The 15,996-nt window shown below is 34.0% G+C and overlaps 1 protein-coding gene across 10 annotated transcripts in view; it reads left to right on the forward strand.

The window, feature by feature from the left end:
• The window catches only part of PCDH15 (protocadherin related 15), a 1,323,555-nt gene that overhangs the window by 819,142 nt on the left and 488,417 nt on the right, over positions 1-15,996 (forward strand). For all 10 annotated transcript variants that reach the window (XM_037741275.1, XM_037741277.1, XM_037741276.1 and 7 more), the window contains one exon: positions 5,572-5,682. In XM_037741275.1, coding sequence (XP_037597203.1) covers positions 5,572-5,682 — 111 coding nt within the window. The remainder of the gene's footprint in view (positions 1-5,571; positions 5,683-15,996) is intronic.

Consider the following 15,996-nt stretch of genomic DNA (forward strand, 5'->3'; position numbering starts at 1 on the left):
ACAATTCAAATGAGATTTGGGTGGAGATGCACCTAAACCATATCAGTTGTAGGAAAGAAGATCCTGTGATGCTTTGACATCTTTTTGAGAACACAGAGTATGTGACTACTTCATCACTTAAGCATGGCCACCTGGTTTTGTTTTAACTTACTTCAGTTAGTCATAGGGAGTCCATTTTGTCTGTCAATGAGGAACATGTTTAACAGTATGAAGCAGAAAAAATGATCAGAGTGTTGGTACTTTCTCTTAAAAGCAAAGTTAGTGTTGCCTACTCAAATCACAGTTTCTCTTGGGTGGACAAAAATTGTGTTACCATGCTTAGTCCTCCACCTTCTACTTCAAACAATTAAATGAGGGAAGACACACACACAATGACAGGTAACATAGAATGTTCGGCAGTTGATGGCACGGTAGCCTGAGCTTAACCAGACAAGCTTAAGGCTGACTAAAGACTGATAAGGGCAAAGTTGATGCTGTTTATTGGACCTAAAACAGGGACTCAATTATATTAGTTATATTCAACATGAGCAAATGGGGGAAACCTGAAGAGAGAAGAAAGAGGCACAGAAAAAGAGGCAGAGATAAGCGGAGAGATTTCAAAGAAAAAAAGTATCAAAAAATAGTAAGAATTTACAGCTTCTTAGAGACAAAGAGAAAATCCTAGTTATCTAAATTTCCACCACTTCTCAATTACAGGTCCATTGAGGCACATTTGTACTAAGGCTCTGTCTTTAGGTCACCAGAAACTGTGTGAGTGTGTGTGTGTGTGTGTGTGTCTGTGTGTACACTTTAAATTTTTTCTTCTTTTGAACTGAATTTCTAGTCATCACAGCTGAAAAGAGAATATTACAAACAATACTTATAACATAGGTGTGAAAGACTTTTAGAGTTTTTCCTTTCCTAAAAATTATGAATGACCAAATCTATCAGCTGAGAAGTAATAGTACTAATAACCCCGTATTCCATTTCTAAAGCATCTTTAACTGTAGGACTCAACACCTCCTTGCAGAAAACTGCCGTTTAAACTGGTAGAAATCCATCTTCACACATATTAGTAAAGGGTATTTGGGGGTGTTGGAATCATCTTGGGAATCACAGAGTTTGCCAGGGCATCAGTATTCCTTCTGCCTCCATTGTTGAATGTGAATGTGTGTGGCATGGGCATTACAGCTGTCTCCTACCCCTATTTCCCATATTTCTAATAGTGATAAATTGCTTAAACTGCCTTATGCCATCATTTTACTAAATAGAGAATTTTCCGCTATTTGACAGTTGTCACTGAACTGTCAGAAAGTTGTGAGTGGACCTTTCTTAATGGAGGCCAGGCATTTGGGGACTGTGGGTATTAAATCATTTAACCATAATTGGATTCCTCTTATTAATACACTGCAGGTAGCTGGAACTTAAATTCTCATCACCCAAAGAAACCAATGTCAGGTTGTGTTTGAAAGAGAAGTGTCCAAAACTATCAGAAAAAGGGCAATGGCCTGGCCTTAGAAATGTAAGGTAACAAGTAAATGGGAATTCTGTTCCCAGACTTTTCTGCTTTGTAGGTAGAACAAAACTCTTAAGAATGAAAGACAAAAATAAAAAGCAAGGAGAGAGGGTGCAGTCACTCTTAGACTTATGTAGTACAACGATTTCTCAAAGTAAAGCCTGAATCATCTGCATCAGAATCACCTGGTTGGTTTGTTAAAAATGTGGATTCCTGAGAGTTTCTGGAATTTGGGGGAATAGATGGTAGGAATCTATAATCAAAATGACCCATGCCTATGATCCTTAGGGATTCTAAGCTTTGAGAATGTTCTTAATATTATTTTTTCATTGCTTTATTATGTATTTATTTATTTAAAAATCTACCTTTTTCCTTGCTCGATTTAGCTTTTTTTTTTTTTAACTTTTAATTAAACACTTTAGAAATATCATTAAAGCAAGGCATTTACCTAATGTTGATCTAATCCAGGATTCTTTTTACTAGAGGAGACTAGGAGAAAGACTATCATGAAGAGATACCTACATTTGCTTCTAATTTTCTTCATTATTATTCTAGGTTTTAGAGAAATAATGCTCAATAACTATTTAATTAATTTTAATACAGTGGCTTTCCGTATGCAACATTTCAGAAGCATGATTGATCATAAAGTATATTCTATCCTTATGTTTTATAGAATACAAGTATTTATGAAACACCTACTAAAATGAAAATCTAGGCTGGGGGCAGTGACTCATACCTGTAATCCAAGCATTTTGGAAGGCGAAGTGGGAGAGTCATTTGAGGTCAGGAATTCGAGACCAGGCTGGAAAACGTGGTGAAACCCTATCTCTACTAAAAATTAAAAAAAATTGGCCAGATGTGGTGGCATATGTCTGTAATCCCAGCTACTCAGAGGCTGAGGCAGGAGAATTGCTTTAACCCAAGAGGCAGAGGTTGTAGTGAGCTGAGATCATGACACTACACTCCAGCCTGAGTGACAGAGCAAGACTCCATATGTCTCAAATAAGTTAAAAAGTAAAAGTAAGAATATATAAAATCGCTAAAGAATAGATTAAACTCATAAAAATTTAGTGCAATTGAAAGTTCTCTGAAGATCAGTAAAGTCACTAATAACTATTATTTGTGATAATTCTACAAACATCCAATGAAAATTATCAAAAATAAAAAAATGTACTGCGAAGATTCGTTAAGTTGCTTAGCTATAGGTATAAGGATCAATATTTCTACATCACAGCCTGAGACCCTTGAGGAATCTGTGAAGCAAAACAGAAGATCCCAAATAAGTATTTTTTGAAAACAATAGTGTAAGATCCCATCAAAAACTTAAATCTAAATTAGATTTAAAAGGTTTCACCGAGTTTGCAAAGTTTAGTGTACAGAGAAATGAGCGATGGGATATTTAAACATGAGAAAAATAAGAGCAAATATCAGGTGTGAAGAGCCATGACCTGTTTGGAGGAGAAAGAGGCCTACAGTGTAAAGTCATAGAGACAGGAATAATCATGTATCAAAGTGCTTTCGGCTGCAGAGAATTTACCAAAAAATTATGAAAAAGCTAAACTACAGATGATTTAAACAAAAAATAATTTATTATTTATCATAATAAGTTTTTCAAAGATGGGGTAATATCAAGATTTTCACAGCAACTCAAAGGCAACACAGTTCCAGGATCTTTTTGTTTTACTCTCTGCTATCACTAGCATGTTAGCTATTTCTCCTTAATTAATTTCATTAATAGTCACCAAGTGGCTGCTGAGTTCTAAGTTTTATATCCTGACGGAAGCTTCTATAACCTGAAAAGGAATTCTTTTCTTGTCTCTATCTTTGCAATGAAGATAATTTTTTTCATTACTCAAAATAAAATCACATATACATTTGCAAAACAATTTCTGGCAAAGTGTGAAATTACTATTTTTAAGCTAGTCTTTTCAAGACTTACCTCATTTAAAGATATAGCCTCCTCTGAGGCACAAAGTCACAAGATATCTGAGCTAATTCGGGGTTCTGAGTCCAGATATAAGGTAGGTTTTTGGTAAGATCACAGTATCTTCCATGTTTATACTAGAAACCGACATATGCTTCTATATTATTGAGTCACTAAAATGTAATAACCTCATAACAACACATTAGGATGGGTTCAACAGTGTAAATAGCAATTATTAACTAAGGTTTTGCCCATAAACAACTTATATATTTAGATTCAATCATTTTTACACTTCTCTGTCAGAATTGCCAGCCCCACTCTTAGGTATAAGAAATGTCTAATAGGCAAAAAGTTAGGGAACATGTCAAATGTCTGTTTTTAATTGTGGTGTTCATTTTACATTTTCTGTGTTTATATTTTAAATTGCTGCTTTTAAATGACTGCATCTAAAAATGATTTGTAAAGCCCATTACATGAGCGGCACAGAATGAATCATTTTAAAATATAAATTAATTCTGCAAAATATGCAGTGTATGTGAGTCTTTATGCATCCCAGAGAGAAAGATAGACAGAGAAAGAAAGAAAGGAGACAGATCCCAACTCTGGAAATGAAGGGGTAAACTACACACATTTCATTGAGTGAGCGAGCCTGAGTTGGGGGATTTGAATCAGCATTTTATTTCATTGACTTTCACTTCTTTTGTGACTTTGAAGATTACAGTTAAACTAAGTTGAGGGTGTAAACACACTCTCTTGTCCTCTCTCTCTGAGTCTCTCTCCCACACACACAGATTTTTTTTTCTTCTTCCTTCACCCTTCCACTTTCCTTTCTCTTCTCCTTCTTCTTGCCCTTTCCCTTCATTTTTCCTTACTTCCCTTTCTCCTCCTCTTCCATTTACAGCCATCTAATGCAGATCCAAACTAAGTATTTCACCCAATGTGATTCCCACTGCAAAAATCACAAGCACAAATACACAAGGCAACTGAACAACCGCAAAAAAGTTTCAGTGAGCAAAACCCTGATTTATTGTCCCTATCTAGAAATAATTTTATCATTTTTCAAAATGGCATTAACATGCAAAATTTGCATAAGATCTTCTTAAGAATAAGAGATTTATCTTGTAAATTATACTCCCTTAAGGTGTGACTACATTTACACTGAGGGCTGCTTGTATCAGAGCAGCCGTGTTGCCGTTATGACCTCCATGTTACCAGGAAAAAACTCAATCCTAGGCAGGGTAGATAACTAATCAGCAGAAGTTGTGTGGTCTAAAAGAAAACAAAATGATGTATAACCTGGACTTTTTTTTCACAATAGCAAACTGATTCAAGTTTCTGCAGTCATGCTCTGCATAATGACATTTTGGCCAGTGACATACCACAAAGTAAATGGCGATCTCGTAAAATTATAACATGTTTCTACTGTACCTTTTCTATGTTTAGATTATATTTACAGAGAAAATACTGACCATTGTAGTACAGTTGCCTATAGCAGTCACTAAAGTGACATGCTATACAGGTTTTTAGGAATCATAGGCTATAGCATATGTTCTAGTATGTAGTAGACCGCCCATTTTAGGTTTGCGAAACTACACTTTATAATGTTAAGACAATGACAAAACCTCCTAACAACACATTTCTCAGAATGCACCTCATTGTTAAGTGACTCATGACTGTGTGTATTTGCATTTAATGCCTGAAAATACTTAAAATACAGAATGGATATCGGTGTTGACAATTGACACTATACACAAATGAAAGTTCAGTGTTTGAATGCTTTGGTGTTAAAAAACATAGTGAAGAGGTAATATGGTAACAAGAAATATTATCGGATACCTAGACTTTGATTTAGAACTATTCCAAGACTGTTGATGAATGGTACTAATAATATATTAAGAACTATGACAAGAAATAAATTTTCTGGTTATTAATACCAGAGAACTCTGGGGAAACCTATTGAACACAATTAAATCTTTGGAAATATGATAACAGTATGGACTCTGAAGCTTATAGTCATTCTATTTTCATGATATTTTCATATTTATATGATAACATATAATTTCTAACTTTCAAGAGGATTAATACAAAATATTGAGTTATTAATTCATCTTACATTCAAATAATCTGAAGTCTGTATCTTTAATATTTGCAGACATCCAATGACACCTTTGAAATTCCCCTAATGTTGACTGGAAATGTAGTGTTACGGAAGAGGCTCAACTATGAAGATAAGACTCGCTACTTTGTCATAATCCAAGCTAATGTGAGTATTCAATTCCTTTTAAACTTCTTCTCTGAAATGATGAAGTAAAAACTCATCCAAAATGTATCAGATACTCTTGGAGAGATCTGTGTCATTCACTTCTTCATCAGGGCACTCCTACCTTAGTGGTAGTTATATATAATATTCTTTTAGATGGGGAAAGGGATAGAATAGGTATTTTCATTCACTGTATTTTTTGACCTCTAAGTTATTCTTATGTATTACCCATGATCCAATATTTTTAGCCTATTCTAAAATACTTTTCAAAGTAGGATCCAGCAAATAGCTGCAGCAGAATCACCTTGGGTACATATTAAATATACATATTTCTGGACCCTACCTCAGATGTTCTGAATAAAAATCTCAGATGATGGAAGTGGAATATCTGCATATTTAGTTAGCTCCTCAGGGGACTCTAAGATACAATAAAGGCAAAGAATCATTGCCTAATTGGTTGTGTTTTCCTCATGGCATTCACTAGTTGAGTAATTGTTTACTAGATATCAGCAATATGCCCATAACTGAAGTTTATGCTAATGTATGTAGCTAACGATAATAGAACATCCAAAACACAATTGCTTATAAAACATAGACATTCATTATAGTTATTATTAGTGGAAGTTGAATAAAATTTCTAGAATTATGTGGCTCATTGTTTGGGTTGACAGTTCAATTATATCACCAGGACTAAGCTTCTTTCCATCCTTATACTTCTCTGAAATGTGCTTATTTTCTCAATGCCTTATCAACTGAGAGTTAGTTGTATACCACGGCCATAAGTGTCACAACTGCACTTCAAGTCTGAATGCAGCAGGTGGAAAGGGTAGCAAAAGTGGGATTTTCTTATATGTTTATTGGTCTACCTTCTTTAACATGAGAAGACACTCTATTCAGAGTTCTCTCCCACCTAACATCTCCTTCCAGACTTGTATCACCTGATGCAGCGTGATAGGAAGGAAAGTTGAGGTAGTCCGTATGTGTCAAAATGGAATGTGGTATTCACTTCTGAATTATACTATGTGTGGTTCATATCGTGAGACCGGGCACATTGATAAACTGAAAACATTTTTCTTTTCTTACCAAGAAGAATGGGAGTACCATTTGAGAAAAAAATTAAAAGAGAAGATCATAGAAAAAGTCCCATATTAAGTGACAAGCTTATGTTTTTGAAATAATGGTTAAGAAATGAGCTATCAATATATAAAAAGTATGGAGAAAACTTAAATGGATGTTAACACGCAAAATGTGCTATTAAGAAAAGGCTAATACTGGATGATCCCAATATATAACATCCTGGTAAAGGCAAAACTAGTGAAATAGTATAAAGATCAGTGGATACCAGGGATATGGTGGTAAAGGAAGGGATTAATAGAAGGATAAAAAATATTTTTAGGTCAGTGGAAATACTCTAGATGATACCATAAAGTTGGATAGATATCATTATACATTTGTCCAGTGCCATGGAATATACAACACCAAGAATAATCTTTGGAGGATGAACTTTGTTGATTATCATTGTTCAATGTAGATTCATTGGTTGCAACCAATGTACAGCTTTGATTAGGGATGTTGATAAGGGGGATGATACGCATGTGTGGGGGCATGGGCGTATGTACCCTCCTCCCAATTTTTCAATAAACCTAAAACTGCTCTAAAATAGTTTTTTTTTCTTTTTTAAAGCAGCTAGACTCTGAAGCCATCCTGTGCCTTTAATGACTCCTAAGTGTTGTAATACTGCTTGTGTAGCAGAACTGAAAGATAGCAGGGGACGGTAAAAGGAAAATAACCTCAATTAGCTGTTCTGAAGGAGTTAATGTGAAAAAATGTGTCACGAACTTGTCATTTTCTGGCCTTTCTTAGAGCTATATCACCTGAAACAGAATGTGTATGTGTATAGATAGATAGGTAGGTATATAATTAGGCATATGTAGAAAGAAATATATAGCTAGACATATAGATCTATTTTTGAAGCTAAGTTTATAAGCTTTTATTTATATTTCTTCAGGCTTTAGAAATAACTTATAAATTATAATTATACATAATATATATTATATATGTATATGTGTGTGTATGTGTGTATATATATATATGTGTGTGTGTGTGTGTGTATATATATATATTTTAATGTCATGTGACATAGACCAGAGTGAAAACTGTGCATATAGGGAAAAGTAAAATCTATTAGGGAGGGCCACTCAGAGTTCCTCAAAAACACAGAAAAATTCTCTTTCTATGTAACTGAAGATGTGAAGAAAGATACAATGTCTTTTTTATAAATTCAGATTGCTATGGAATGTATTCATAAGCTAGTTTCTTATGCAATTAAAAAGCAGATTTTTAAAAGAAATGCAAGGTAAAGATTCTGAATTGCTTTCTAATTTAAAAATATTTATAAAGACATCTGGAACAATTTGTCTCCAACGTGATGGACTACTCATAACTGAGGGAGTGATTAGCTTTTAGCATATCAGGGATAAAATTATAAAAGAGAAGTACATATGTAAATCATTAAAAGAAAGTTTATCCCAAAGGTGGCAGAAAAAAAAAAAAAAGAAAAGAAAAAAAGAAAGGAATAGCATTAGGAAGAAGTCAAATGAAGATTTGAATTTAAATGCAGTAATAGTTTTTATTATAAATTTAAGTCATACAGTACAAAATGTAAATGTTAAATATAGAAGTTTTTTTTAATACTTTAAGTTCTGGGGTACATGTGCAGAATGTGCAGTTTTGTTACACAGATATACATACGCCATGGTGGCTTGCTGCACCCATAAGCCTGTCATCTACATTAAGTACTCCTCCTAATGCTGCCCCCCCCCCAGCCCTCCACCCTCTTGCAGGCCCTGGTGTGTGATGTTCCCCTCCCTGGATCCACGTGTTCTAATTGTTCAACTACCACTTATAAATAAGAACATGGATATTTAGTTTACTCTTCCTGTGTTAGTTTGCCAGAGATGATAGCTTCCAGCTTCATCCATGCCCCTGCAAAGGACATGAACTCATCATTTTTTGTGGCTGCATAGTATTCCATGGTGTTTCTGTGCTGCATTTTCTTTATCCAGTCTATCATTGATGGGCATTTGGGTTGGTTCTAAGTCTTTGCTATTGTGAACAGTGCCCCAGTAAACATATGTGTGCCTACATCTTTATAATAGAATGATTTATAATTCTTTGGATAAGTACCCAGTAATGGATTGCTGGGTCAAATGATATTTCTGGTTTTCTGGTTCTAGATCCTTGAGGAATTGCCACACTGTCTGCCACAATGGTTGAACTAATTTACACCCCACCCAATAGTGTAAAAGTGTTCCTATTTCTCCACATCCTCTCTAGCATCAGTTGTTTCCTGTCTTTTTAATGATCCCTATTCTAACTGGCCTGAGATGGTATCTCATTGTGGTTTTGATTTGCGTTTCTCTAATGACCAGTGTGATGAGCATTTTTTTCCTATGTTTTTTGACTGCGTACATGTCTTGAGAAGTGTCTGTTCATATCCTTTGCCCAGTTTTTGATGATTTTTTTTTTTTGCAAATTTGTTTAAGTTCTTTGTAGATTCTGGGTATTAGCCCTTTTTCAGATGTATAGATTGCAAATTTTTTCTCCCATTTTCTGAGTTGCCTTTTCATTCTGATGATAGTTTCTTTTTGCTGTGCAGAAGGTCTTTAGTTTAATTAGACCCCCTTTGTCAATGGATGCTAGCTATCTTTCCTAACAAGATGTAATTCCTAAAATTATAATATCACTATTTCTTTATTAGCTCAATTTTTTACCTTTATGGACTGAAATATTCAAATAAAATGTATAAGCATTATAAACGTACCTGTTTGTATATGTAAAATTCATTTTCTATGTTTTATATTTCAACCTTTGTGAACAACTTGTCAGAAATAACCCCTACTCTGACCTTCCCTCAGTTCTGCTTCCTACTGATGTGTGAGGTTAATGTTAATTGTAACCCCATTGTTTTAATTCTGCAAGTTTCTTGGAGCATTTTCTGAGGAGTGAGAGTGAAATGGAAGGATAGCAGGTGATGGTTTATGGAAACTAACATTTATAGAGTGTTTGACTAGTAAAGATACATACATATTTGGGAATATAAATGATACTATTATGTCTGCTGGTTTGAATAAAAATTAAGAATTATTAGGCAAAAGTCTCAAATAAAAAATGTTTTCAAGATAATAGAATATCCCACTTCCTTTTGGTTAATGTTCATAGAAACATGATTTTTTTCCTCAACTTGTATTTTAAACACAGGGAGTACCTATGCAGGTTTGTTACATGGGTGTATCGCACTCACGTAGTCAGTGTAGTACTCATTGGGTAGTTTTCTGAACCATCCCGTCTCCCTGCCTTAGTAGTTCACAGTCTATTGTTCCTATGTTTATTTTCCTGGGCACTCAGCGTTTAGCTTCCATTGAAAACTGATATCATGTAGTGTTTGGTTTTCTGTTCCTGCATTAATTCACTTGGATTATGGCCTCCAGCTTGATTCATGTTGTTTCAAAAGGACACGATTTTATTCTTTTCTGTGGCTTTGTAGTATTCCATAGCGTATATGCACCACATTTTCTTTGTCCAGTCCACTGTTGATGGGCACCTAGATTGATCACATGTTTTTGGTACTGTAATAGCATGGCAATTAAAGTATGTGTGCCTGTGTCTTTTCGGTAGAATGAACTATTTTTCTTTGCTTATATATCCAGTAATTGGGATTGCTGGGTTGAATGGGAGCTTGGTTTTAAATTTGAGAAATCTTCAAACTGCTTTCTACAGTGGCTGAAATAATTTACATGCCTAACAACAGTGTATAACCATTTCCTTTTTTCTGCAGCCCCACCAGTATATGTAATTTTTTGACTTTTTAATAATGGCCATTCTAACTGGTATGAGATAACATCTCATTATGGTTTTAATTTGCATTTCCCTGATGATAATTGCTGATGAGCAATTTTCATATGTTTGTTGGCTTCATTTATGCCTTCTTTTGAGAAGTGTCTGTTCATGTTCCTTGCCCTTATTTTAACGGGGTTATTTGTTTTTTGCTTGTTGAATTATTTAAGTTCCTTATAGATTCTGAGTATTAGACCTTTGTCAGGTGCATAGTTTGCATACATTTTCTCCCATTCTTTCCATTTTCTGTTTCATGTATTGATAGTTTCTTTCAGTGTGCAGAAGCTCTTTAGTTTAGGTGCCACTTGTCAGTTTTTGTTTTTGTTACAATTGCTTTTCAGGATATCATTATTATGAAATCCTTGCTAAAGCCAATGTCAAGAAGAGTATTTAATAGGTTTTATTCTAGGATTTTTATAGTTTGAGGTATTACATTTAAATCTTTATTTAATGTTGAGTCAATTTTTGAATGTCTGGTAGAATTCAGCTGTGTATCCATCTGGTCCAGGGTTTTTATTGGTTGGTAAGATTTTTTATTACTAACTTAATATCACAGCTTGATATTTGTCTCTTCAGGGTTTCTTTCAGTAACTTTCTGATTCAATTTTGGAACATTATGCATTTCCAGAAATATATCAGCATACTCTAGATTTTCTAGCTTGGAGTTGCGGGGGGCACAATTCTGTTCAGAGTAGCCATCGAACTTGTGTACCTTTTAAAGAGATATTCTTGCTTGTCAGCTGGAGTCACAGTTTCCTAAGTTAATGTAGTATTCTCTTATTTTTAAATAATTGAAATATATTATTTTGTAAAAAAGAAAAGTGTAGATGAAAATGGGAAAAAAATAGGAATATTTCTAGATTTTAGTTTCTATCAGATTGTCACGTAACATAAAACACAATTATATAAAATATTTATAGAAATAGTTATTTTTTATTCCTTACCACCCACAATTTAGAATTTTTTTTCATTTACTCAGAACAACCTTGAGGAGTGCTGTATTACTATAAAGATCCAAGGGTAGGTTGGTTTTGTTTGTTTGTTTGTTTTGTTTTTATATCAAGTGCCAAAGGATTTTTTTAATGGATATATTAAGATCCAGTCTGATTACAAATTGAGAGAAGAGCATCATGAATTAACATTACCATCATGGGCTCACAAGTTATGAGTGTGCATGAGACATATTTTTATATCTTTTCCTATGTAAAATGTGTTGGTGTTAAATTATGGGAGAATTCTCACGTGTGGAAACTATTCGTAGAGTTTGTTGCTACATCTCTGCCCATGATAGTTTTGCTTGGATTATTTTTATTTCTCACTTGAAAATACAAATTTTCTTGATATACACTTGTAAGCAATGTCTTTCCCCAATATAAGAAAAAACTTCCATCACGTATTTTGGTAAATACTTCTGGTAAATACACTATCTTTAATACACCAGTATCTAGTCTATGGAGCAGTGACAATGACCCAGAGAAACAGATAATAATGAGAGATTTGATGCTGAAAGACTTAAAGAAAACATCAAGTAAAAAAAATTCAAATTTGTCTATTATAGTGATTTGGTGATGACATATGAAGGAGAAGGCTGAGTGACATGGAATGGTAGAAATACTGCCTCTGGCATGCATATATATATATATGTATGTACACACATACATGCATATATGTGTGTGTTTACATATGCATGCTACATTCATATATCTCATAATATATTACTTATTTAATATTTTTATAAATTAATTTTAGATAATTCAATCTTTTAAAACCTAACTTCATCTTAAGCAATCATTCTCTTAAATGGTAGGTTAAAGCCAGGGACATACCTATATATAGTCCTAGCTACTCAGGAGGCTTAGGTAGGAGGATTATTTGAGCCCAGGAGTTGAAGTCTCTGTGGGCAACATAGTGAGATTCTCATTTCTTAAAAAAAAAATGTAAATAAATTTTTTTCCCAAAAAGTTTTTTTCAAAAAGTATCTCTAATACCAAAAGTAAATTTAAAAATACATATTAAATATGTCATTTTATTAACTTGTATTAATTATGTTGTTGAGGAAAAATATAAAACCACTAATAAATGTAACAGAAGTTTATCAACCCTATTAAGGAAGCTTTCAGTTTTCATACATACATACATTTATATATATATATATATATATATATATATATATATATATATAAAAATGTAATTAAAAGAGTTGTTTTTGTTCTTAAACTTTAATATAACTTTAGAAATATGGAGAATAAGATTACTTAAGGATTTAAAACACTGGATGATGCAAAAAAAAAGGGAAATACATCTGAAAATATAACTTACTAATCTTTATGAGGTCATATTAACATTAGTGATTTTCAGTACTAAATGATTATCCTAATAATGGGATAAGGAAACATGCCCTCATCATTTTATTAAGACTGTCAGAAATGGTACTGGAGTCTGCCCCTTTGAAGCTACTCAGAATATGCCCACTCAACAAATCATTTCATCATTTATCCATTAATTCATATATTGTAAACATAGCTATAACCCAATTAAATAAAAGATCTATCAGTATTTAAAAAGTGGCAAGTTTCATGAGCTAGTTGCTTTTTTTTCCCTAAAATTTAAAATAGGCCTATACGTTTGTTTTAAATTAAGATTTTTCTACATGTTCAAAATTCATACATTCTAAGAATAATTTAGAAAGTTCATTTGTGAACCACCAAAATTACCTCACATGTCCCATATTGCTCCTACTCTACTTTTCAACTGGCCTAGAGGTTGTAAAGAAGAAGGTGTATGTATTTAACATAATGAGGGGGAGGAGTCTTGTAAGGGAAATAAAAATAGGTTTCCAGGAGAACCAAGGGGAGATTAAAATAGCTTGTGATCATGTTTATGTAGGTAAGAATAGACTTCCTTGTTTTTTGCTTCATTTTCCTAAAATTTCTTGGGAGAGGGAATTGATGGCAGTCTCACTCTCACAAATACCTGCTTTTAGTGACATAAAAGAAGTTCAGAAAAGACTTCTTTGTGTTTGTTGAGTCTCAAATGCCTTTAGTTTTAAATCATCTCTATAGTGACTCTGGGATCTCAGTGGGTCCCAAAACTTTGAAAATATAAAATTTTGGTTTTTTAAGCTATAATGTTATCACAGTCTATCTTATACTGTATCAAAACATCGAAGAATACTGGAACCATAAAGTTACTACATTCTAGACATGGTTGTACTTACGAAATTCCACCAATGAAAATTTGTGCTTTCTCAAACTTTACCCTCAAGCACTGCTTTACAAATTTTTTTTGAGCAACCAGATTGGTAATGAGCTTAACGGAAATGCACTATTATCCATGCTTTAGAAAAAGGGATTCTGTTTTTTTTAATTGGAAGGCAAATATTAATGCTGGGAACTGTCACAAAGGAAAACATTTTGTGAACAAAATAAAATGCCAGTCTTTTAGTATAATTACTTTTTTAAATTATTTAACATATATTAATGTAAAATAAGATTAACCATTTTAAAGTGACCTGTGCGTTTGGTACATTCACAGTATTGTGCAACCACCACCTCTATCCAGTTCCCCAAACATTTTAATCACTCTAAAAATAGTTGGCACCACTCATGTAGTTGCTTTCCATATCCCTTCCCCAGCTTCCCGTAGCCGCCAATTTGTGTTTTCTGTTTACACACACACACACACACACAAACACACACTCTCTTACTTTAAGTTCTTGGGTACGTGTGCAGATTGTGCAGAATTGTTACATAGGTATACACATGCCATGGTGGTTTGTTGCATCCATCCCCCATCTTCTACATTAGGTATTTCTCATTATTTTATCCCTCCCCAATATCCCCACCTGCTAGCCCTCCCCTAGACCGCACAACAGGCCCCAGCATGTGATGTTCCCCTCCCTGTGTCCATGTATTCTCATTGGCCAATACCCATTATGAGTGAGAACATGTGGTGTTTGGGTTTCTGTTCTTGTGTCAGTTTACTGAGAATGATGATTTCCAGTTTCATCCATGTCCTTGCAAAGGACGTTAACTCATCTTTTTTATGACTGCATAATATTCCATGGTGTATACCTGCTACTTCTTTATTCAGTCTATCATTGATAGACATTTGAGTTGGTTCCAAGTCTTTGCTATTGTAAACAGTGTTGCAATGAACATGTGTGTGCCTGTGTCTTTATAATAGAAGGATTTATAATCCTTTGAGTAAATACCCAGTAATGGGATTGCTGGGTCAAATGATATCTCTATTTCTATATCCTTGAGGAATCGCCATACTCTCTTCCACAATGTAAAAGCATTCCTGTTCTCCACATCCTCTCCAGCATCTTTGTCTCCAGATTTTTTAAAGATTGCCATTCTAAGTGGCACAAGATGGTATCTCAATGTGGTTTTGATTTGCATTTCTCTAATGATCAGTGATAATGAGTATTTTTTCATATGTTTGTTGGCTGCATAAATGTCCTCTTTTGAAAAGTATCTGTTCATAAACTTTGCCCACTTTTTGATGTTTTTTTTTTTCTTGTAAATTTGTTTAAGTTCTTTGTAGATCCTAGATTTTAGCCCTTCATCTGATGGGTAGATTGCAAAATTTTTTTCCCCTTTTGTTGGTTGCTGGTTCACTCTAATGATAGTTTCTGCTGCTGTGCAGAAAGTCTTTAGTTTAGTTAGATCCCATTTGTCTGTTTTGGCTTTCCTTGCCATTGCTTTTTGTGTTTTAGTCATGAAGTCCTTGCCTATGCCTATGTCCTGAATCATATTGCCAAGTTTTCTTCTAAGGTTTTTATGGTGTTAAGTTTTATGTTTAAATCTTTAATCCATCTGAAGTTAATTTTTTTAATAAGGTGAAAAGGGTACAGTTTCTGCTTTCTGCACATGGTTAGCCTATTTCCCCAATATCATTTATTAAATAGGGAATCCTTTCCCCATTGATTGTTTCTGTCAAGTTTGTCAAAGATCAGATGGTTGTAGATACGTGGCATTACTTCCAAGGCCTCGTTCTGTTCCATTGGTCTCTATCTCTGTTTTGGTATGGGTACCATGATGTTTTGATTATTGTAGCCTTGTAGTATGGTTTGAAGTCAGGCAGCGTGATGCCTCCAGCTTTGTATTTTTTGCTTAGGATTGCCTTGGCTATGCAGGCTGTTTTTGTTCTATATGAAGTTTAATGTGTTTTTTTTTTTTTTCCAGTTCTGAATAAGGTCAGTGGTAGCTTGATGGGGATAGCATTGAACTGAGGGCTTACTTTGGGCAGTATGGCCACTTTCATGATATTGATTCTTTCTAACCACGAACATGGAACGTTTCTCCATCTGTTTGTGTCCTCTCTTATTTCCTTGAGCAGTGGTTTGTAGTTCTCCTTGAAGATGTCCTTCACATCTTTGTTAATTGCATTCCTAGGTATTTTATTCTCTATGTAGCA

Source organism: Cebus imitator, unplaced genomic scaffold, assembly GCF_001604975.1.
Source record: "Cebus imitator isolate Cc_AM_T3 unplaced genomic scaffold, Cebus_imitator-1.0 Scaffold97, whole genome shotgun sequence".
In the NCBI taxonomy this organism is placed as follows: domain Eukaryota; kingdom Metazoa; phylum Chordata; class Mammalia; order Primates; family Cebidae; genus Cebus; species Cebus imitator.